This window comes from Abramis brama (assembly GCF_963993115.1).
Source record: "Abramis brama genome assembly, chromosome: 1".
Taxonomy (NCBI): Eukaryota; Metazoa; Chordata; class Actinopteri; order Cypriniformes; family Leuciscidae; genus Abramis; species Abramis brama.
The window spans coordinates 29,530,176-29,553,870 of record NC_139963.1 but is presented as its reverse complement, the minus strand read 5'-3'; the positions used below and the strand labels follow the sequence as shown (position 1 = coordinate 29,553,870).

Sequence of the window (23,695 nt, the reverse complement as noted above, 5' to 3'; positions counted from 1 at the left end):
CAAGCAATGAGGCACACTTAATAAAAGCTTTTGTTAAGTCTACAGCTGTTTTTTCCCCCTGTGTGCTCTTGTGAGTCAAGCCAGATGACAGGTACGAGATAAAAATAGAGGGATGGGAGGGAGGAATCTGTGGACGGAAAAGAAGTAGAGGCATATATCTGAATCTTTGTTGCTTTCCTACTTATTCTGATGTAATTTCAAATGACTAGACCGTGTATTAAATAGCCCATAATGTGAAATATTAGATAAATTGGAAGATTTATGCAAATGGACTTCTATTTCCCAAAAACTGTTTTCTTGCATTAAAAAAAAACAACAAAAAAAAACATTACGCCACAAATGACTTCAAATATCCCATTTGTTATTTAAATTTATTCAACATTTCCAAAAGATAGAGTAGGACTGACAAACATAGCATAGATTTATTTAATTTACAGCTTTATTGTTTATTTTATATCTTCTCTGTAGAGGCTTAGCTAAACGTGTCTGATGCAATCTCATTGTCTCTATATCACATCTTTGACCTGCTAAAGCATAGCACATTTCTCAAACCAATAATGTGACAAAGACAAAATGTAGTTCATGCTCTGGTGTCGGTACTGATACACACACACACCACTCACACTCACAAACCCACATGCACGCTTACAAACAAACCTCATTTGCACACATTCCTTTGTCCCATCAGGATAAAATAAATAAAAATATTGAAAATGTTCTCACTGAATGTTGTTGAATTTGTTAGCAGGAATGATTGAGTGATAAGTGAAGCCCCTCAACCGCACCTCAACTCTCCCCAGAAATGCATCCCTCACCACTTTTGAAAATCAAAACTTTTTTTAACAAACACTTCTGACTTCTGTATTTCACTGTTCAATCTGTTTTTTGTTTTTTTGTCAATCACAGGCTCTCTATTCATTCTACTTTAAGTTAACTAATACTAAAATATAAGCATCCTTTAAGTCATCATTTACTGTCACTCATGTTCAAAAGAAAGAGAAAGTCATCTGCAGTTTCCGCAGGAGCGCAGAGGGGCGGAAGGTGGCTGAGAGGAGGGAGTTTAGGGTCGAGTGCTAATTGACAGGGGAGGAAAGGAGTCATGGGAAGAGGGGGTAGCAGAGTATCAATTGTTTAAATTGAGTATCAAGTGCTTTTAAGGAATAACATTCATTCACAATTCTCATCAGCTACTGCAGTCCCAACGAAGTACAACACATGAAAAGAATGCAGATGGAAATCAGTAACCAACAGTAGCCAACAGGGGGTGCTTTGTCCAACATAGAGGTAAGGAGACATCGAATTAGACATGAGTGTTACAATTATATAAATACCTTTTCAACAGGGTGCCAGGGGATATTTTTAACATTAGATATCTATGGGTAAAGAAAGTTTTACTGAGGAAAAGCACATGATGATTAGGTTAAAGATCTCTGCCAGTCACTCTTGGAGTCTTAAAACAAGAAAAGCAAAGATGCCCTTTCAATATGGAAAGAGAAAAACGTCATGTTTATCACTTTATTTCCTTGTCTTTTATCGAACAATAAGGTGATTCGAAGAAAAGCTACTGAACCTAATTCCAGTGAGTCTCTTTCTGTGAAATGTGTGCTGAAGCAATGGAGAGATCCTGATAAAATAAAGCTCTGGGATGATGAATGCTCCTTCCTTCACTTCCTTTTTCCTTTCACTATATCTCTTTCTTTCCCACTCCTTCTCTCTTACGCTCATATATTCAGTCGGCGTAAAGAATGAAGCCAGAGAAGGTGCTGTATTTGTTGTTGTTGCCTCCGTGGGCTTTGCCACCATCCAGTTTGATGTAGACTTCATCGCCAGCGTCCAGATGCAGAATCACACTGTTCGAGGCGTAGTCATAGTTCTGATCAGCATCCTGAGCGATCGCGCTGGCTCGCACCTACACGAGAGAGAGAGAAAACAAACAAGGAGGTTCAGTAACAGAAAAGTCGAACACTGTCGGTCAAGGTTTAGCTGGTTGGCATGGTTCTGTTAGACCGTGATGGTTGGTAGATGCTGTAAATATACCAACTGGATCCAAAAGGCATCGTAGTCCATTTACAATTAGCCGTTTATTCTGAGTAAATAACTTTTTGGCAAGTAACTTCTTAAAAATTGAAGGTCCTGCGCCAGCCAAGCAACTGCCATTGTGATGTATAGGGATATTATGGATAGCTTTCTCCAGCTATTAATAAAAAAACACACAAGCCGTTTAGCTGTACGGTTCACACCAAGGTAATGAATACAATTTAGTGCCAATCTCGTTTTCTGACACTGATGCTTAAAATCTGCAACCTCTGCAAAGGTTAAATATCCCTCATTAAATAGTAAGTATCAGATATCCACCAACACATAAGCGCACATAAGACTCTGGGATGCATAAAAACACGTAATCATTGACACACATTCAGACTCGCTTCAAATTGATGACAACTGTTACCGTTCACCTGAGCGGGCCGGGAAAAGATTGAGACACTGATGGATTTAATATGTGTGGATTTGTTCGAGTACCACACAACAGCGTTAGGGAAATTGCTGAGGATTTCTGTAATCTGTCTGGTGAATTAAATTTCGAAATAGTAAAGGCATGAATACGTAAAGCTTGTCTGTCTGGATCTCGCTCACAAGAAGCTGTAAAATGTGAGCGCGTTTTAAAAGCATTGAATGTGACAGGCTGACTTTTTTTTCCAAGTTTCAGATAAGTGCTAATGTCTATGTTATTTATTAAAGAAAAAGAAAGAAGGAAGGAAGTGTTTGTGTGGGTGTGTATTTGTGTGTCCTTGTGTTCTGGTTCTAGATGACCTCTGTTACATCTAATTAAGAGTTCTGTTTGAAAGGATTTTTACAGACTCAAGGGAGAGACTCCGTAGGCAGAGGTGTTAGAGCAAACCCCGGTGCACTATTATAATCAACACCAGTGTATGGTGGTGTGTGTGGCGGAGTTGGTGTGTGTAAATGTGTCCCTCCCACACGATGTGGCTTTCACTCTTTGGCAATACTGGTAAGAAATATAGAGGGAACCAGGGTTCTGGAAGGGGAAGAGTCAGAAATGACTTTGCTATGTAAAACAGTCTGATGCATTCACACATACTAACAAACTAATGCTTTGCCTTTTGTATAAAAGGAAATTTTACAGGGCCACCCACAATTGTTCTGATCCCCTATGTTATTCTAAACCTGCATGACTTACTTTATTTTGTGAAACACAAAGCAGACATTCTGACAAACTGTTTTTGCCCATAGAATGAAGGTCTTTTGAATTCAAAACAACAATGGACCCCATAGACTTTCACTGTACAGAAGAAATAAAGACATCCGGGTTTGGATAATGCCAGAATATTTTATAACCCAATTTCAGCCACGTTTTTAGATATCTCTGCATCTATCTTTTGTGAAAAAGGCAATGCCAGAATGCAGTGAAAAATACACATTCAAAAATGCAAATTCGGTGAGATAACTTATTTTACAATCAATATTGCGAATAAAGAGTTTTTAGTTTATTAAAAAGAAAAACTGATTTAACTTAGAAACATTCTAATGTCAAACTAAAGATTATGAATATATTAAAATTGTTCATTCATATTACTTGGACAAAGTGCAGCAATTTGATAGAATAAGTCCCGCCTTCTATATAAAAGCGCCAATGGGCGATTGGTAAAGTAATTGAATCACTGCACCTGCAATTAGAAGTTGTGTTTCTATCGAATCAGTCAGTGACTTGAGACGTACGCTTGGGACTGCACATGTGCGTTGGCTTTACCGAACTGAAATATGTTTTTTTTTAATCATTCTATTTGAGAAACATCAGTTATGGGTCAGATTTTGTTGATAAATCGAAATTTGTCAATTAAATGTGAGCTTGTGAGATTTCTGTATTTCCCAATTCAAGTAGACTATTAATCAATTGCTTGAATCATGCAATGCATCTTTTGTGTGTAGCGCTATTTGTGTGGTGTGTGGAGTTGCTGCCTATGCCTATATGAGGCAGCTGCTTATGTAGACAGTGCGGCAGCGAGGCAGCTCTCTAGGTTTTGGAACAGAGATTGTATGTTTGTGTTGCTTGAGTAAATGGCTGGATTGATTATATCACCACCTGTCCCATTGAAATGTTGGCTGGTGTTTGCGGGTATGCATGTGCGCGTGTGGCTGTCTAATTTCGTTCATCCACACAAACACCCTGTAAATACTCTGGCAGAGGAGATTCCCTGAGGTCAAGGCCATATGGATGTTTGGGCCATAGTACGGTGGCTGTAGAGGGACACATGAGCTTGCAGTGCTGAAGTGTAATGGGTAGTGGTGCAGCGTTGGTTTACCAGCTGCTGCTAAATACACTTTACTCAAGCGCAATCTGAAATGCAGATATGAAAACACACAACTGTTCTCCATGCTTACACTGGAATAAATATCCAGGTTTATTAAATATGGATAACTTCGGAGTCTGATAAATAATATCTTCAAACAATTTAAAATCAATCAATATTTCATGCTTATTTAATTATTAGGTAAGTAGCCAACAAAATATGTAAACTTAGTTACTCAGGGCCAGCACTGTGAGGATTGCAAAAGGTTGAAGTGGAATGAATAAATTGAAACAAAATCAGGTCTTCTGAATTTCAGCAGAGATAGCTACTAAAATCTCAATAGGGCCATATCAGCGTTTGATTTTAGAGACGAAGCAAATGGTGAAAGAAAATGCAATAAAGAAACAGAGGGAGAGAGAATATTATGAACCTATCTTGAAAAGAGCTGTCAATCTCTTCAAATCGAATGATTCTGCTGTGTTTTTCATTTTGTGCTGAGGCAGCTCTTGCCAGAATTGTTCCTTATTGATCGGACACATTGACACATGTGCCAGTGTAAGAGTGCTGCGCGGCTTGAGTGACATTGGCCGAAATTCGCCCTCCTCTTTCAGTGTCCACTTTCTGAGCCAAAGAGAGAGAAGGATCTGGAGCTTTCCATCACCCGGAGAGGTGGACCAGCCCTCCTCAGGGATGCGGTAGGATCAGCAAACACAGTGGAGCCCTCTCATTAGTTTTCATTTTGAGCTGAATGGCAGTGGGTTTGTCAGCCAGAGACTGTAATGTGTTCTTTAATTATGATGGACAGAGCGCAGTGCAAGAAGGAATGGAGAGAAATGTGACAAGGCCATGGAAAAGAGTGAGATATGGCAGTTCGACAGCCATCAGAAAGCTTCAGGATTCTTGGACGAAGTCTTTGGGACATCTGTATTTACAAGAACCCCAAAGTATATTTGCACACTGAAGCCACACTTGAATTATATGAATGTCATTTAAATAGATAAAATATCAAACAAAAACTGTAGACATATTCCATTGTTTTGACAACCAGAAAGTGTTGTAACAGCCTTATTTTTTCTAATATGTTCTGCTTGAACAGTCTGCGTGTGCTATATGTCTTAGAAATAAATGTAGCTTGATTTGTTTGTTTTTTTCATTCATATATTTTTAAATGTAGCTAAATTGTCCAAATACTAAGAACACTGTATATTGGTTAACGTACTTCCTCTCTCCTCAAAAAAAAAACTTTTTCTCATTTACCTGAGTCTCTCTTATGTTCTCCTTTATAAATCTCTTCACATGCATGTCTGGTTTTTCTTCCATCCAATTAGTTTTCTTAATCATCTTAGGACTTTCAGCTCTCATTCTCTCTTTCCCCTTTTCTCCTCTTTCTATTTTCTATTTCCATCTATATCCATGTCTTGAGGTCGAGAGCAGACGATCAATAGCTCAGGTAAGAGGAACAGACGGCTGGTGATGTAAATGAGAAAGGATTGAGAGAGACAGACAGACTCCGACCCTGTAGCCATCTGTCCACCATCTTCACTGCCCCACCTCACTTCTAGTAAGCGTTGCAATAATATTTTTTACAAATATTTTCTGCACATTTTACCTTATAACCATCGTGTTCATTTTACAAATCTTCTTTTAAATACCTATATTGATCGATTACTTTTTAAAGGGTAAATTAATTATTCTTCTGCCGTCATCTACATGTTTCAAAACATTAGCAACACTTTCCTGATATTACAAAATTCTTAGTTTCTTTTGTTCTAATTAACATCTTTTCATTAATCTCAGTTGGTCAAAGCAAAATGTCTTTCACTCTTTTTACACTGTTGGTTATATTAGGGTTGTGAGAGGGGAGAATGTTGCTGATGGTCAATATGAATCTGCAAATTTCAACCATTCACCTTTATCTCACCTGGTCTCGCATGAATTGAAAAAGGATTGAGAAAAATGGCAGACTGAATATTCATGCAAGTCTGGATTCATCTCACTCTCATCTTCTGAATATTCTTGATATAAAGACTGACAGAATTATATCATTAACAAAGTAATTCACAGCTTCGGGGTGGCAGACAAAAGAACTGATTTGTATTCACACTTATACGAGTTATGGACAGTTTTACATAATTACTAGTGTATGATGTTGTGGCTATGAATAGTTTTTTAGTGACTACTACTAATATTTATAAAGCCATAAGGAAACAGAGAAATATTCAGAAAATATTGTGCCAATATTTAATTCAGAAGTAAGGTCTGCTTTGGATGGCACATTCAGTGTAATAAAGCAACTGCAGAGCTTCTATTGCGTCTTGTCGTCGCATAAGGTCAAATGCAAGAGGACTTGCCCGTCACTCAACCCAGATGACTCTGTGTTGCCCTGTCTCTCTTTTTATTCTCTATCCTTTTTCTATTCATTGTTTACCTTCTTGATTAAATCTGGTGAGTCTAATATCGATGTGCAAACAAAGTCTGCTATTCTGAATCCATGGTGACGATCGTCCGGTGCATATTAATGTCAAATAATCCGCCTTTAGCTCACACAGCCTGCATGGCGGCCTTATTAAAGGGTTAGCTCTTAGTGCCCGGGGAGTGCGTGGGATTTGTTGGAGAGGATTTCGATGAAACACGTTTTAATATATATATATATATATTTTTTAATATTAGCTTCCTCTGGGAAGCCGGACTTCCGTTGTTGGCTGTGTTGGGATATCATTTCAGGGTAATTAAAAAGCAATTGAACTGCGGGTGAAATCTAAAAAACTCTTATAAAGACTTAATGACAGAAACTGTGTTCTGATTGACAATACTATAAAACTGATTTCATTGGTAAGGCCACTATGACTATAAATTATATCTTGAGCAATGAGACACCACAAGGCATTTCAAACTCTGCGTAAACAGAAATCAAATAGAAAGATGGATATATCAATTGCCTCTTAGAGGTCCACGGTAAATCCTTCCTTTATGATGCCCTCGGAGAATCTGTGTTAGCCGAGTCCTAAACAAAATAATTAACAAAGACAGTCACTGCAATAAACGCTGAGATTTAAATGAATATTCTGGGCTCTTTAGAAAGCTTTTGTGTGATTCTGTCAATGAACACAGAAAATAATTGTTAATCGTACCTTAGTTGTAAAAACAAACTAAAAACGTGTATATGCACTGACAATGGAAGTCTATGGGGCAACCGTTGCACAATTGCCCTAAATAGACTTCCTTTATAAGTGAATAACTATCAGTTGTGTTTGAACTGAAGTTTGAATTGAAATTATATTCTGTGCTAATCAACAGCATGCCACAGATGCTGCCATATAACACAGTATATCTATCCTAGAATATTCATTTAACATGGAGTGAAATAGCTGCAAAACAGGTCCATGGGGAACAAATGAGGGTATAGTGGTATAGTTGGGCAAAGTCAAAGAATGTAAGTCCAAAGACATTGCTGAGCTTTAGGGCTGGGTAAGGGGGACAGACAGCCTGCATTTAGCATTTCAAACAGACGGAAACCGGCGGCCCTGCTCTGACACGCATCTGTTTGTCCCTGTTTTAGAAAACAGTCAGTGTGTGCTCAGAGCACATACATGCCATGCGTCTGCCATAGACTTCATTATGGAATGGCTTTTTGACTTTCAGGGAATGACCTCTCTGGTGATATTGCAAGATTTATGTGACTGATCAAGATGTAGATAATCTGACATAATCATAAATCATTTGTTTTGTCAATTTATATAGATGGATGATAGGATACCTAGCAAAGTCAAGAAATCACTAAATAATCTCCAATGTTTCTATTATTATATATACACTACAAATGTTCACTACGTTCAAATGTTTGGAATAAATACGATTTTTTCATTTTAATTTTTATAAAGTCTCATTCTCACCAAGACTACATTTTTTTTTGTTCAGAAATACAGTAAAATGTAATATTGTTAAATATTTGTACAATTTAAAATAACTGTTTTCTTTTTTAATACATTTTAAAATGTAACTTAATCCTGTGATGGCAAAGCTGCATTTTTTTTTGCAGCTATTACTCTTCAGTGTGCCATGACCCTTCAAAAATCAAATGCTGATCGTGTAATAAAATAAAAACTTTTTTATTTTTATCAAATGTTTTCTCTGTAAAACATATATAAGAGCTGATTTAGTTTATTTTAAATAGTCATCAAACCCCAGTTTATTGTTTGGCTTTTTTTTTTTTTCAGATCATCTGTAAAACCGTAGTACATCTGTATAGTTGAAACACTGTAAAAATGACATGATGACACAAATGTTTTTACATTACTCATAAAACTCATAAAAATAAGTTTGTTTTTTTTAAAGAAATTCAACTCGTCAAGTCAGTTTAATGTATTTTAAGTTAAAATGACTTACACAGCCAAGGTGATTGTGCTTAAAAATGTATAGCAATTTCTGTCCTTTTTTTTTTTTTTTTTACAGTGAATGTATTATTGAAATCAAACATACACCTTGGAATTTACGTACCAAAACTGCACCTTAATAAACCAAACCTTTACACCTTATCCTGGCTCGATTTCTTAATACAGTCACTGGAGAGATTAAGCGTGCTGCGACTGAAACGCATGCAGCAGCCAGTGGATATTCTTACAGATGTCAGCAGCATCTCCCTGCCAGAGACTGATCTGTCTCTGAACGATATGAAACATTTCATCTATGGAAAGCAAACTAATCCTGATGGACAAGTCCCCCTGTTTCCTTCTCTCTTTCTTGCTTTTTTTCTGTGACTGACACCAGTATATAATATAGAAAAGGGACCATGTACAATTTTTAACGTGGCTAATTTTCATTCGCAGTTGACTTCTACCCTATTACAGGCTCTTAGAAGGAAAGTGGTAGTGTAGTTTAATTGAAGCATGCACCTGCCTCTAATTATACTTAAAAGGTGGACTGTGAGCTGCATCCCTGATCGAGGTTTAGCAGAGCTCTTCACACAGTGCTCGGAGAAAAATCCCCTCGTGGACGAGAGTGAGCCAGATGCTTGCTGGTTGTGTGAAAATCCTGAGGACATAAGAGACGGACGTGCGTTCCTTTTTCACTTGGGTTTATTAGCAAAGCAAACCTGATTAAGGACAAGATAAGTTGTGGAGAACAAAAGTGAAGGTGCCACGCTTTCATTTCCATCTGTCGCAGAGACACCCGGAGAGATTAATCTACCCAGCTGCTCTTTGTCTTGTCAGCGATCTCCAGAAATACTTAAATAACATTGATATAATGTTTAAACAATGATTAAAACTGTTTGAGAAGTACGGCCCATGGTGTTTGCACAGAGAATGAACGATGAATAGCGGTGAAAAGGTTTTGATGAAACTTCAGAAGTACTTCGAATAAAGTTAATTCTGAGAAGGAGTTTAAATAATCATGTCGTCTGCTGATGGCCATGATAGACGAGGGCCAGCTGGCTAAAGAAGAGGATGCCAACAGCCATCAGCTAATGCCAGAGCAGCTTTCCATCAGTTACTCACACTTATGCATCTAAAAGAAATTTAAACAGGCTGATTCATGCGCAGTTCAAGTAGCTGAAGTCAAGGAAGACAGTTCACAAAATAGCCCCCGCAAAAAAAAAAAAAAAAAAAAATGATTCACAGAGATTTTTAGACTGCTTGGAGAAGTCATTTGTGTATAATCTATTCTAATAAAGGTTTTTGCCAAAACAACCAGGTAGTGTACAACATGTGTAGTCTTTTATAACCAAATCCATCATGGATCTTCGTAATCTTCGTATGGATATTTTGGCTGCGGTGTACAGCATAGGTGAATCTAGGCCTTATTTAGGGGGTATATTTGTCATATCAGCCCCACAAAAATATGTAATTGACAGACGGGGGCGGGGGGGAAACAAGATTTCTTCTACAAGAAGAAAAAGATAAATAGTAAGCTTAATATAAACAAGATTTTTTTGGGCTTTAAATTTCAATTACAAAGCAAATTTAGCAAACAATTAATATTACTACTTTTAACAATATAAATGGGCAATTATGCATGCAAATATACACCTGTTTTTATATTTTATGAATTATTGCCTTTATATAGGCCTACCAGCCATGATAATTACATTACATTTGGGCGTGCTTGGCATCAAAAAGTTTGAAAAATGTCTTAGGTTATTTCACTCTGAATCTTCTCAGCTATATTTTATAACAGTTGTTATAAAAAAAAAAAAAAAAATCTGAAAAGTTTGTTACATTAGGTCCTATTCTTCCGTCTAGAACTTATGCAAACAATCACAAACTGAAGTAACAGCCACAAAAATGCCACTGTCACTGATATAACAGACAAACAGAAGCAGTTTAATTGGTTTGTTTAAAAGAACTGTCAGTCAAGCTCGACTTACACTAGTAACCTCACACTTAAAGCAAGAAATATTCCCCTAAACCACAAGTGGCGGATCCCCCTGAAGATGCACACAGTAGCCTGACCTCTACGCGAAGCCCCTCTCTGAAGCCTCCGAGCGGTACAGCTGCTTAATGAAACATCGCGCTGCATTATAACGCATTATCGTGTGATAGAGTAGTCTCACCTCCTCTCAGTGCCATAATGAGGAGAGTGCAGTAATTCTAGTCTTGGGGGAGATTGAGGAAAAGGGAGAGAAAGATGAGGAGAGGGAGCGAGGGAGAAACGCATGGTTTTTGCTGCAGGATACATTTTTCATGAATTGCCCTATTCATCATTTGGCGCTGGGCGGATAGCTGTAATCTTACAGTAGCTGTTGTTTATTTTCCAAGGTGATCGAGGTGTTAAACACACACGTACACGCGCTGACTAATTCGATCAAGTAAGTGGGCTGAGCGAGAGAGTCGCAGTGGACGTACGTAGGTTTGTAGCGTCTGAGTGGAATTGAGTGGAGTCATTGAAAGCATCATTGAAGCATCAAGATGTTTACTGAAGAACTTTGCCGAGGGGCAAGTTGTTATTCCCTGTGACAGCAGAGTGTGTGTGTGTGTGTGCTGAACACATGAAAACATGAGTCGAGAGGGGGTTCGGGTATCAGTATGACCACATGTGAGTGAGAGTGTGTTGATTTCTGCTCATTAAAAGAAGTAGAGGGTCTCCTCCTGAGTCACAGACCAGACCACAGTCACTCAGATAGGAAGGCGCGGCTATTTTAGTGCATATATTCAACATACACGCTCACAGCAGTTCCGCTGAAGTATCTCTGGGCTGGATATTTGAATGATAGAGCTGAGGTGCAGAAGGTCTGTGTTTTAAAAGTATAGTTTCTCGCCTATAAATAAATGATGGATTCCTCCGCAGAATCAGTGTTTGCTCCGTCTAACCCTGACACATGTGACATGTGTGGCATTTCTTCGCAGCACGGGAAAATCCAGTGCTAATAACCCTACAGCACCCAATTAGACTGGTTTTAATGTTCTGCTCCACTGGGCGGCAAATTTAGTGTCCAATTAGACATCACATCAGGGGCAAAGGCCCCGCCCCAGTGCCTCAACAGCTGATTAGAAGAGTGGAGAGCTGAAACGCAAGTACACCCTACAACTCCAAAGCAAATTAGCAAGCTGTTATTGAAGAGGACTGCTTATTGGACTTGTTAAAAGATGCTGCAGACTTTCTTTAGGGGATTATTTTGAGGATGATAAGTTTGTTTCTGACCGAAAAGACAAGTGAAAAATGTTGTATAGGCTACTTCAACCAAAATAATTATAGCACAAGCTATACTGGATGTATTTTTTCCTGTTTCTTGCAAAAAAAGTATTGATTTGGGGGACGTTTTCCCTCTAGCAGTCTGTTACTTGTTTCTCTCCTCATCCAAATACCAATGAACAACACTTGCATTTATGCACGCTGTGTAATTAAACATGAGTAATTTGTTTGACTCTAGTAACTGAACACTGAACTCTAATTAAAAACATGTTTTTGCTGTTCCAGATGGTGAAGTGTGCTTTTTTCCCCACACACATATTGTATACATATATTATTCATATTTCTCCTAGTCATATTAATTATATTAACACATTTTATGCATGTAAAAACAATTGCCTTTAAGCATACACTATGCCCAAAGACATCTTAAAGGGGACCTATTAAGCAAAATTCACTTTTACATGGTGTTTGAACATAAATGTTTGTTGGCACAGTCAGCACCCTTCAGTGGTAAAAATATATCCACTTCTCTTTTTTTATCCCCATAAATCATAAGCAGTGTCTCAGAACAAGCCGTTTGCAGATTCTAGCTTTTGTGACATCACATTGCACAGGCCCCGCCCACGACTGCTGACGGACTCTAGCATCTGTCCTACTAGCATAGACCCCGTCCTGAGTGAGCAGTACACAGTCCGCCATGTTTATCTACTCGCCATAGCATTTAACAGCAGCATTCAAGTAAGAAATGTATTCTTATTAAAGCTACTTAAGTTGATTTTCTGTTTTTCTTTTGTTGTTTGATTCATTTGAACAGCCAATATATCAGTAGGTAATGTATATTATGCTGCTTTCACTTTAAAGGGGTGGTATAATGCCCCTTTTTACAAGATGCAAAATAAGTCTCTGATGTCCCCAGAGTGTGTATGTGAAGTTTTAGCTCAAAATACCCCACAGATCATTTTTTATAGCATGTTAAAATTGTGTGTTAGAAGCTCCGATTACTTCACAACAGACATGCATTGAAAATTTAAAAAACTTTTAGCCTTTTATGTTCAAACCGGGTCCAACAATGAAGAAGTGACAACATGCAACAGGACGTTTCTGAATGGTTAGTTAATGAATTTATGTAGTTGATGTGGAGTTAACTAAGAGTAACTGATTAGTATATTCTGTTATGATAATCTATAAATCTCTCATGTGGGAACTGTTGTAAGATGCCAACAGAGTGACATGCTATTGCCTTTATGTTAAGTACTGTATTGCAATAAATGTGAAAAGACGGATGCGACAGCTTGAGCAGACTCCCAAATGTGCAAGTATTCCTCTTCTCATGGCCTTTGTTGCGTGTTCCCGGGGGCGGGTTTATGTCAATTTTAGGGTTTGTGATACCAGCCGTTTGTTGTAGTCCTTAAAAATCAATTTCTTTAAAAGAAAATATCTCTCTTTGCTTTAAACTTTGAGCGTTGTAACTTTGCAAATGTTGTTTATGCTCAAACAGCAACAATACATACTAACTAAAGTTAGAAATCAACCACCCCTTTAATACACAGGTATAATATACAAATGGGATTTCTTTACTTGCTGTTTACATTCACAGTATAGGCGTAGCCACAGGTTCACACCTAAAAATAGATGCAAAATTATTTTTTTAAATCTTCTAACTCTTCTAAAATCTCAACTTGTGCTATTGTTGTTTACTTACAATATTTGTTCATTTTAAATGTAATTTAATGTTTAAATTATTATTGTTAAAAAAAAAATCTGCTGACAGCCGCTGACTGTCTGATGGTAACAAGGTTGTGTTGCTGAGCCTCGCGTCTCATGAGAAGAAATGGAAACAAATCTCATGGAAACTCAGTGAACATACAGCGGTAAAAATGTATGTAAAGTTTTTATATAACATATGATACAGTTAAGCAACATCACACGATCAAGAGTGAGTGCTGAAGACAATCACGAAGACCATTCAGAGACCATTCAGAGAGTGCTGAATAGCCTACCATCACGACTGAAAATGTGAGTGATTTCATATGAAACAACTGACAGTTCAATAAACAAGCAATTAATATTAAGTCACTTACATTTTAGACACAATATTGACTGTTTTTGTTCTATTTCAGCAGCGAAAATAGTTTCAAACAAAGATCATAGGCATAACGCATCTCAACGGAACACTTAACTGTGTTTTCATTACTGAATGATTCAGCGTTTTGAACGAATCGTTTGAATAAATGGCTCAAAGACTCACTCATTAAGACGGTCGCTTGCCATAACCTACTGGTGGTTTAGTTTCGTTTAAAAGTTTCATTCATTCCAATATTTCATATTTGTATATTCAAAAAAATATGTAAAACAATCTCATAGCATTATTTAAAGGGTTAGTTCACCCAAAAATGAAAATTCTGTCAGTAATTACTCACCCTCATGTTGTTCCAACCGCGTAAGACCTTCGTTCATCTTCGGAACACAAATTAAGATATTTTTGATGAAATCTGAGTGCTGGATCACTTCTCCATAGGCTGCTAGGTGACCGAAACTTGCTGGCCCAGAAAAGTTATTAAAGAGATCGTTAATATAGTCCAAGTGACTACAGTGGCTCAATCTTAAGTATATCAAGCGACGAAAATACTTTTTGTGCGCACAAACAAACAAAAATAACGACTTTATTCCACTATTCATTTCCTTCTCTCTGGGCCTCTAGTTGGTTCACGTAGTGTTTTTGCTCAGCGCGTCTGTGTTGCACGTCACCACGTAGGCTCACAATTGGCCGACGCTGGTCATGTGTGTGATGCGTGATGACGTGTAACACAGACGTGCAGTGCAAAAACACTACGAGGCCCAGAGAGAAGGAAATGAATAGTGGAATAAAGACGTTATTTTTGTTTGTTTTTGCGCACAAAAAGTATTCTCGTCGCTTGATATACTTAAGATTAAGCCACTGTAGTCACTTGGACTATATTAACGATCTCTTTAATAACTTTTCTGGGCCAGCAAGTTTAGGTCACCTAGCAGCCTATGGAGAAGTGATCCAGCACTCAGATTTCATCAAAAATATCTTAATTTATGTTCCGAAGATGAACGAAGGTCTTACGCGGTTGGAACAACATGAGGGTGAGTAATTACTGACAGAATTTTCATTTTTGGGTGAACTAACCCTTTAATGCAGTTGTAATTTTTCAGTGTAAATTATTTAATTTGATTGGTAACAGCCAGTGTCTTATTATTCTAATTTAATTTATTGATCAAATTTAAGAATTTCAAATGAAAGATGAAGCATATATTTAAAACGATTATGGAAAATGCTCTTTATAAAGGTTAAAATATCATAAATATGCAGATTTATATGTTTTTTCTTATGCACACCCAGATACTTTTTTCTGGCTATGCTAGTGATTCACAGACACAGTATGTGAACTTTGTTTGACATAAAGTTGAGTGTATTTGACAGTTTAAGCGCAATAAGACATGAAAGAGAACTTAGTTTAATACTCACGGGGCGTGCCGTCTGACATCCAGTTTTCTGTGCAAGTGCTTCAGATGTGTGCGCTCAGAAAACCATATCAGAAGTTTAGACTGATATGGCTTTAAAACGCATGCAGATAATAAACTTTCATCATGATAAAGAATGTGAGCGTGACCGTGATAGAGATTTGTTTTTGGCAGATTATTCTGAAGCACAAGCTGTACAGGCTCCACCCTCTTCTGGAAAGCGGGGCAGGGAACAGCAGCTCATTTGATAGCAACGCTATGCAGTTTTGGCAATTTCTTCACTGTTTTCTCGCTTTTTTGCTCATGGGTTTCTTTATAGAGCTTCCCCTACAGCTTCGGAATAGATATTTGACAACACTGTCATCAAAACTCGTTAGCGACTCGCCCCCCTCCCATCTTCTCCCTCTGGTCATGTGCATTTGTTTTCAAAGAAGCCGGCGAACGCATGGAGCCATGTCCTCTGAGGTATGTATGATACACAGAAGCATATAAATGTTTAGATAGTGTATGTGTGCAGTGCCGTAAAGCAATTCGTTACATCGCGAGACCTGATATCACGCGATACTTCCTGACGCTGAGGCCGGCAGCCCGCTTGCCAAAGTTGCAAGGGTGGTTTTTCTGCTCAAAGGTGCTAGGGGGGTGCGAGAACACCACCATTCAACCAGAAAAAAGTCATATAACCATTCCAATGACTCCGAAGCTGTTCAGTAAGGTAAAAAAAAAACCCCTGCATAGTTCACCTTTAAAGATACATGCACGAAAACAAGTTTTTCCTTCCACTCAAAATTAGGCATTTATAACATGGTATAATAAATGATCTGTGGGGTATTTTGAGCTGAAACTTCAAATACACATTCTGGGGACACCTGGGACTTATATTATATATCTTGTAAAAATGGGCATAATAGGTTAGCCTGACTACGTCAGACTTCGTACTTCCGCTCAATTTCATTTCGCTTCTGTACTCAGTCTGAGACAGCGTCAGAGCTTTCTGTTTTCCCCCGGCCTGAAAACAGCCGGCCAATCAACGAACAGAGGGCGGCCTGAGAGCCGTGACATAGACGCTGATTGTACCGTGGATGCGTATAGATTTACTTCACATAATCTGCAAAAGTCGTTCACAGCCATGTTCACTCCGGTATTTCGCTCGATGGTTTTGTTTTCGCATCATACATGTGTTTACAGTGGAAGTTAGATGCGGCTGAGCATGCGCATAACACACGCCATAACCAAACGTTATGTGATTGGCTTACGGGTAACCAATGATTTTAAACTTCAGACAAGCGCCCCCCTCCGCGAGAAAGAAAACGCTTTTCAATTATGCCATGCCAGACTCTGTCTACGAAGCAAAGCGAAGTAGCAGAGTTTGGTATTACCAGGCTAATAATAGGTCCCTCTTAAAGAAGGACTGAGTGAATGTCATGATTAAAGGGATGGTTCATCCAAAAATTAAAATGATTTAGTCGTCACGATTTACTCACCCTCATGTCTTTCTAAACCTGAATTACTTCCTTTCTGCTGTTGAACACAAAATAATATATTTTGAAAAAATTTCTTGTCTGTACAGTTAAAGTCAGTGGGGTCCAGTGTTGTTTTGGACCCCACTCATTTTCATTATACTGTATGGGTGAAAACAGTTCTTCAAAATATCTTCTTATGTGCAAGGCAAAATAAAACGTCATACGTGATGTAAATTATGAGATAAATACATTTTTTAGGGTGAAGTATCCCTTTACAGTAGCTTACTTTATAAATCAGCTTTAAACCAAACAGGTGAATCTTCAGATACCTGCGCACACCTGCGCATGCGTGAATGTGTGTATGTTCATTGGAGTGTGGTCTGAGACAGCAAGATTATCCCGAAGGAGCCTCTTGAGAAACACAAAGAGTGCCTGGATGCATTGCTTATAATGAAGTCAGAATGGGTTTGGGTGGATTAATGACAATATCAACAGAAGGAACATGAGGACAGGTGCCAGCACAATCTGGATGTGGTTCAAAGTTTTTAATTACGATTAAAAAGACTCTGGCACACTACAAACGCCTTTTCTTTTCCCAGTCTTTCATTTTTTTTGTTTACTCCTTTATCACATTTGAAGTGGAATTCCTTGCAAAGCCAGTGGAGTTTCAAAAGGAACTCGCAGGCATTTGTACATGTCCATCTGGCAAAAATGTGATTTTTTTGAGGGGGGAGAATATTTGGCAAATTAAGAAAAAAATTGAATGGCAAGGAATAAACAGAAGGAGCTTGGAAAGAGGAGTGGAAATGGATGAAAAGAAATGCATCTTCTGTGTACGAGCATGTGTATTAAAGCTAAAATCCATTAAATATAAATAATTACAGCGCTAATATTTTCCACACAGAATGCAGTCTCACCAGAATTTTTTTCTTTTTTCTTTCTCATACACTCACGTACACATCTTGCACACCAGCTGTGTGGGTTTGTATGGTGGTATGGTCAGTGGCCGCTTGAAGAATAGAGTAAGTCCACAGGGATACAGCAGACTAGCTGAAAGTCTGTTAGCACTCCATCACTGCCATTAAGCAACACTATACTGCGTTCACATACATTCAGAGTAAGAGGGATACAACAAAGTTAAATAGTGAAAGTTTCTTTTAAACTGTTAGGGAACGATGTGAGACAGCTAATTCAGCAGCAGCTCACCTGAGGTCCTGTATGCCCATTCACACACACACACACACACACTGCTGCAATTGCTCTGATCTGGAATAGCGGTTTAATTAGTGAGGCGGTAACCACTTTATAAAGATTAGCTTGCTCTCAGGAGGAAGGCTTGTCTCCCATGTCTGCCTAAAGTGTCTGTGAGGAGGGTCTCTAGAGATCAGGACCCATTGTGTTCAACAGACGGTGCTTTACGACAACATATGCTCCCCCAATGCTCTTCCTTCACACACTCCATTAATGCAGTACTGTGCTCCCAGCAGTTTTTGCCTGTTCTTGCCTTTGCCATTAGTGTACTTCTTTTATGGGTTTTGCTTAGGCAATCTAGTTAGGACACTGTGAAAACAAAGAAACCTAAAGCAGCACTTGGGAAGATTGCAAGTTAGCAGACAAACTTTTTAGCTGCACAACAGAGAAGTATAGAGACCTTTGTAAATGTCTCTGCTAGAAAGTTTGTCTGCTAACTTGCAATCTTCCCAAGTGCTGTTTTTGGTTTCTTGCAAGGAATGCATTTCACTGTGGTTGATAGGTCTGTGTTCAGATTAAAGCACAAGTAATCAGATTAAGGATGTGTTTGTGACAGAAGCAAGTGTTCATCTTAATTAAGAGGAAGAGATCTGCACACATTATCATGGCACCAAGGGACTGGACGAGTTAAATTAATATGGCAGCTAGAGTATAAAAGACAGGCAGCGCTTATAAGAACTCTGTCTCAGTGAGCGGCCTAGTTTGATCTAATGAAGAAGAACATGATTACATTTATAAGGTTTAAAAAGAGATATAAAGGGAGGGGTGAGACACACATTAGCAGAGGAGGGAGAGAGAGATTAAGACATGTTGGGAACAAAAAAGAAACATATTTCAATTGACCCTTCATAGGGAATTAGATTGACAGGCGATCTGACCAATCATAATCAGTAGATTTGAACTGGAAAAATGGTGTGTGCTGACGTCTTTTCGCGGTTAAAACAACATTCTTTCTTATGTTCATTCATGTTTATTTGATGCTATAAATTAACTAGAAGGAGGGGATGATCGGTTCACGAGCAGCTTTAACTGAGGATCTGTCAGACACATTAAAGAGCCACAAAACGGTATTTATTGTTTACATTTCTTTAAAAAATGACCAATTGTGAGAGTTGAGACTTTGTTTCATATCAAAAGTAACCTGGTCTGTTCTGTCTGTCAGCGCGTTGTCTGTGTCCTCTCTGCTCCGCGATGTATTTTTCCACTGCGTGAGACATCATTGTGTAGAGTGAGAGCGGCGTGGCTTGTCGGACATAGCAACAGTAACTAAGGGGGCGGGTCTTTGCGAACGGTCAATTCCAGATATTACAGTGACCGTTATAGCCTCCTTTTATTATATCTTTCATTTTTCTGCTTACCCTCAGGGCCAGTTTTAAACGTCTGGCATTCTTTCCTCTGTGACAATTTCTTTAGGAGTTGAACTATGCCCTAAGAGCGGCTGCTGGATGTTCGTGGCGGCGGCGGCAGTCGGATAACCCTCGGTAATTGTATTTATCTTAACTGAAATATCGGCTATCTCGCGAAAGCCCCGGTTGCTGCGGCAACGCTGAGTCCTGTGCGCGCTGACCTCTGGACCGGGCCACAGAAAGACTAAAAACACATGCACGCGCCCTCCAGGTGATGCTCTGTCTCTCCTCACTCCATTTTCAATTCCAGGTGCAGTTCTAGCTAAACAGTTAAAAGACATGTTGAGAAATACACTTTAACGTTATGGCCCGGGTCACGTTGTCTGTTGAAGCGAGGCAAATGGGAGACATTAAGAGCAAATTTAAGAGCTTGAAATGTAAATTTGAATTGTATTCTGTGATCATCCAGTAGGCTGATCGTTGTGAACTTAGATTGTAACTCAAAAATGTCTGAAATGCATTTATTAATTGATTGGTTTATGTAAAACACGCACAATAACGCAGTATATTGGTGCCAGACAGTTTATGAGCACTAAAGCGCACAATATATAAGGACACATCAGAGCAGATAAACCTTCGCTTTGACAAATTAAATATTTAGTTATTTACATGTGGCAAGAACGAATTGTAGGCTATTTATTAAAATGAGAGCTATATAGGCTACAATTACCATTGCAGTGCCTGAAATTAGCTTACATTTAAATGGGTGTGATTAAGTAGGCCTATGTTTATGAAAGATTCTGTCAATTGTCTGTCTGGGCTATACAGGACAGTTTTATTTTAAAAGTCAAAACTGGCCTTGTGTTGTCTTTGTACACTTCCTAAACGATGTAATATTTCAGTAGCCTAGGACTATTTGAAAATGTGAATTCTTGTTCACTAGAGCCCGAAGAGACTCTAAAGTCTACTGTATAATTATATTCCATCTGTCAGCCCCGTGGCGCGTGCGGCAGAACTCTGTGGATGACGTTGCACGTGCGCTTTTCTCCCTCTTGAGAGTTAGTCTTGCGTGCCAAACTACTCCAACAGAATAAATATATAACGGCATTCTAATAAATACTGTATCAGGAATTACAACCGTGTCGACAAAACCTTAACAGTAATCTCAGATCCTTAAACATCGCACGTTCCACTTATGTCTGTATTTGTGCACTTGACGTGTCACTGTGCCACTGTATATCGTGTACAACTCCACATTTGATCATTAAATAGCGCAAACAACAAAAGCTATGAACAGAGGGAAAGACATTGATACACATACACACACACACACACACACACACAGAGAGAGAGAGAGAGAGAGAGAGAGAGAGACAGCAAAGGACACATAGAAAAAAGAGAGAGTAAAATACCATTAAACGGTCGTTTCTTGAGACATGCTGGGATAATAAGATGTGTTTGTGGCTGTAGCTTGGCACTGTGATTATAAGTTCACGAAGTTGCACGATTTGGCACGCGCTGCCTTTTTTTTTTTAATCAAATTTTGCCATTTTCGTTCGCGCCCCCTAATTAATGAGCATTACGTAAATAAGCTTCGCGCGGAAAATAGCCACATTCGCGGTAAAACATTTGCTGCAAATAAATAAATGGAAATTTATTTAATGGCTTAGTGTAAACTGATTCGAGTAGTAGCCTATTAATTTTCCCCTTAAATATATGTGATGACAATAGCCTTTATAAAATTAATGACACCAAATGTAACTTTTGCCATATTTATACATCAATGAACAAAATATATTCTCCTAAGTTGAAAAAAGATATAGGCTATAATTATGCGCTTTTTAAACACACTGGACACTTCATTAAAAAGTTTGGAGTGGCAAACTTTTAAGTGTCCCATGCTAAGACAATTCCTCAAAAGTGAGAGAGATAGAATCTCTGTCCTCTGTTAACGGGAACAGCGCACAATGTCAGCGCGCATTTAGCGCATTCAGCTCGTGTCTTCTCGCCGGGTGTGTGGCGCCGCAGCTGTGCGAACTTCACCCGCGTGCTCTGGGGGACGAGGAACTCACAGCAGATGTTACTGCGTCTCCCACCAGTTTCACACGAAACACACACAAAGAAAAGCGGAGGAGAGAGACAAACGACAGTCTTTTTTTGTCCTCTGTGGGGTCATTATTAACAGCTAAATTAATTTTAGATCCGCTCTGTGAATACCAGCTCAAACCACCAGCACGTACTTCTAACACGAGATGAAGAAATGCGCTTTATAGATTTGCAGCACGATTTTAGAAACAATACTTAAAAAATGTCAGAATAAAAAAAAAACTGAAAAAAACTATACAATTGAAATAAAATATTAACTTATGTCAATAGGAATATAAATACATATATATACACATATATAATATATAATATAACAGTTAATATTTTTATTTAATTTTTTTGGTGTTGAAAAGCTTAGCTATCACATGATCATGATATATATATATGTCATGATCATGTGAAAGCTAAGCTTTTCAACAGCAAAAAAAAAAGAAAAGAAAAGAAAAAAGGTCATAAATAACTCTTATAAGAATTTGGCACTCACCTGTCCGTTTTTGCACAGGTCAGCCCACATGCTGGTGCCGTCACCTCCCCTCATCAGGACATGGTAGATGAAGAAATACGTGCCTGGCACGCTGCAGATGAACTTGCCCGAAGTGCCATCATAGTTGTTGCCGAGGTTGGTGACCACATCGTCGAACTTGAGGATCTCATAGCCCTCGTGAGGGTTCTTCAGTCCCGCATAGAAAGCCACCCGTGGGTGCGTGTTGTATGTAACCGTGCTGATAGCTCCATCCTTGTCAAGACTCAGAACCCCGTTTCGGCCACCGTCCTCCCGGTTCCCCGGGGGCCCCATCGGACCCGGGGGCCCTGGCTCCCCTGGTGGCCCCGGAGGTCCGGGTTTGCCTGGCCTGCCCGGCTTCCCCTGTGGCCCCTGGAGGAGCGTGGAGGGTGGAGGCATGTTGCTGTGGTCGGCCAGAGCCTCGGCCTCGGCCTGCACAGAAGAGCCAGTGCTGGTGATGCCCGTGGTGGTGCCCTTGTTCTGGTACGGGTCGCACACCATTCGACAGGTGCCCAGCATCTCGTAGTGGCTGTTGTCATTGCTCACGGAGCTGACCAGCACAGGGATGAGCACCACCAGCACCAGCACCAGCATGACCCCTACAGCGGCCGCTACCAGGGTCTTCCTGCCCAGGCTGAGGCGCGGGAGTGGCTGGGCAGCCAGTGTGGGTCTGCCGGGAGCCGAAATGGTGACTGCTGGAGAAGAGGAGACCGCAGAGAGAGAGAGAGAAAGATAGAGGGGTGCAGGGGGTCCCAGGGGAAAGGTGCCAAGCCCTAGGATCCCAAATGTGTAGAGGAGCACGTGAGGGTGAAAGAGACCCACATGCACACGCTCTCACACGCTTTCCTAGCTCCGTGCACGCCTGGTTTGCTAAGCTGGCTCACTGGATCCGTTGGGCAGGCTGGAAAGAGCTTTCACACAGATCCCACATCCGCTCAATCTCACTCACACACATACACACTCTCACACACGCACGCGCATTCATGCAAACGCGCTCACACGCGCTCCCAAAAAGTCGATCCCATTGTCTGGTGGACAGAGTTGCACTAGGTAATGAAGAGAATGAGGGATGGCAGAGGCGGCAAAGAGGAAGAGAGGATGAAGTGAGCGAGTGTGTGCATGGGAGTGAAGGACAGCGTGTACGCGCGTGAGAGAGAGAGAGAGCGAGAGAAGCAGATATAGAGGAGAGACGGTATGTTTGCAGAGGCGTTTTCTCAGACTGAGGGTTTTATACTGAGCAACCCCCCCGACACACACTCTCACACACACACACACACACGCACACACACACACACACACACACACACCCATCCTCTCTTCTCCCTCTCTGTGTCACAACGATACAGCCAGGGGAAAGGAAGAAAAGTAACTGAGAGGAGAGGAGGGGACAACACAGGAAAATATAAAAGGAGATAAAGAATACTCTAGGAAAAATAAAATCTCATCATAAAAAGCTCACAGTAAACATTAAGATTTGATGTTTGACATAGGTTTATATATATTTAGATAAAAACACTGAAAACATTGTCCTTTTAAGAACTGAAAACATCCTCCTCAATCCAAAAAGACCACTTCGCTGCAAAATCTGTACTTCTACAGCTT

The 23,695-nt window shown here is 39.5% G+C and overlaps 1 protein-coding gene across 1 annotated transcript; it reads right to left on the bottom strand.

Annotated features, from left to right (window-relative positions):
* Positions 1-352: 352 nt before the first annotated feature.
* c1ql1l2 (complement component 1, q subcomponent-like 1-like 2) lies at positions 353-23,295 on the bottom strand. The gene is made up of 2 exons (XM_084136189.1): positions 22,076-23,295; positions 353-1,909 (listed from the first exon to the last, which is right to left on the bottom strand). The coding sequence occupies exons 1-2, from the start codon at positions 22,685-22,687 to the stop codon at positions 1,730-1,732; spliced, it is 792 nt and encodes a 263-aa protein (XP_083992315.1). The 5' UTR covers positions 22,688-23,295; the 3' UTR covers positions 353-1,729.
* Positions 23,296-23,695: the final 400 nt, after the last annotated feature.

Bases quoted from the DNA above. Each gene is read 5' to 3' on its own strand.
- c1ql1l2 (XM_084136189.1), bottom strand. From the start codon at position 22,687: ATGCTGGTGCTGGTGCTGGTGGTGCTCATCCCTGTGCTGGTCAGCTCC. The intron at 1,910-22,075 runs GTGAGTGCCAAA...TCTCTCGTGTAG, and splicing joins ACCTGTGCAAAAACGGACAG to GTGCGAGCCAGCGCGATCGC.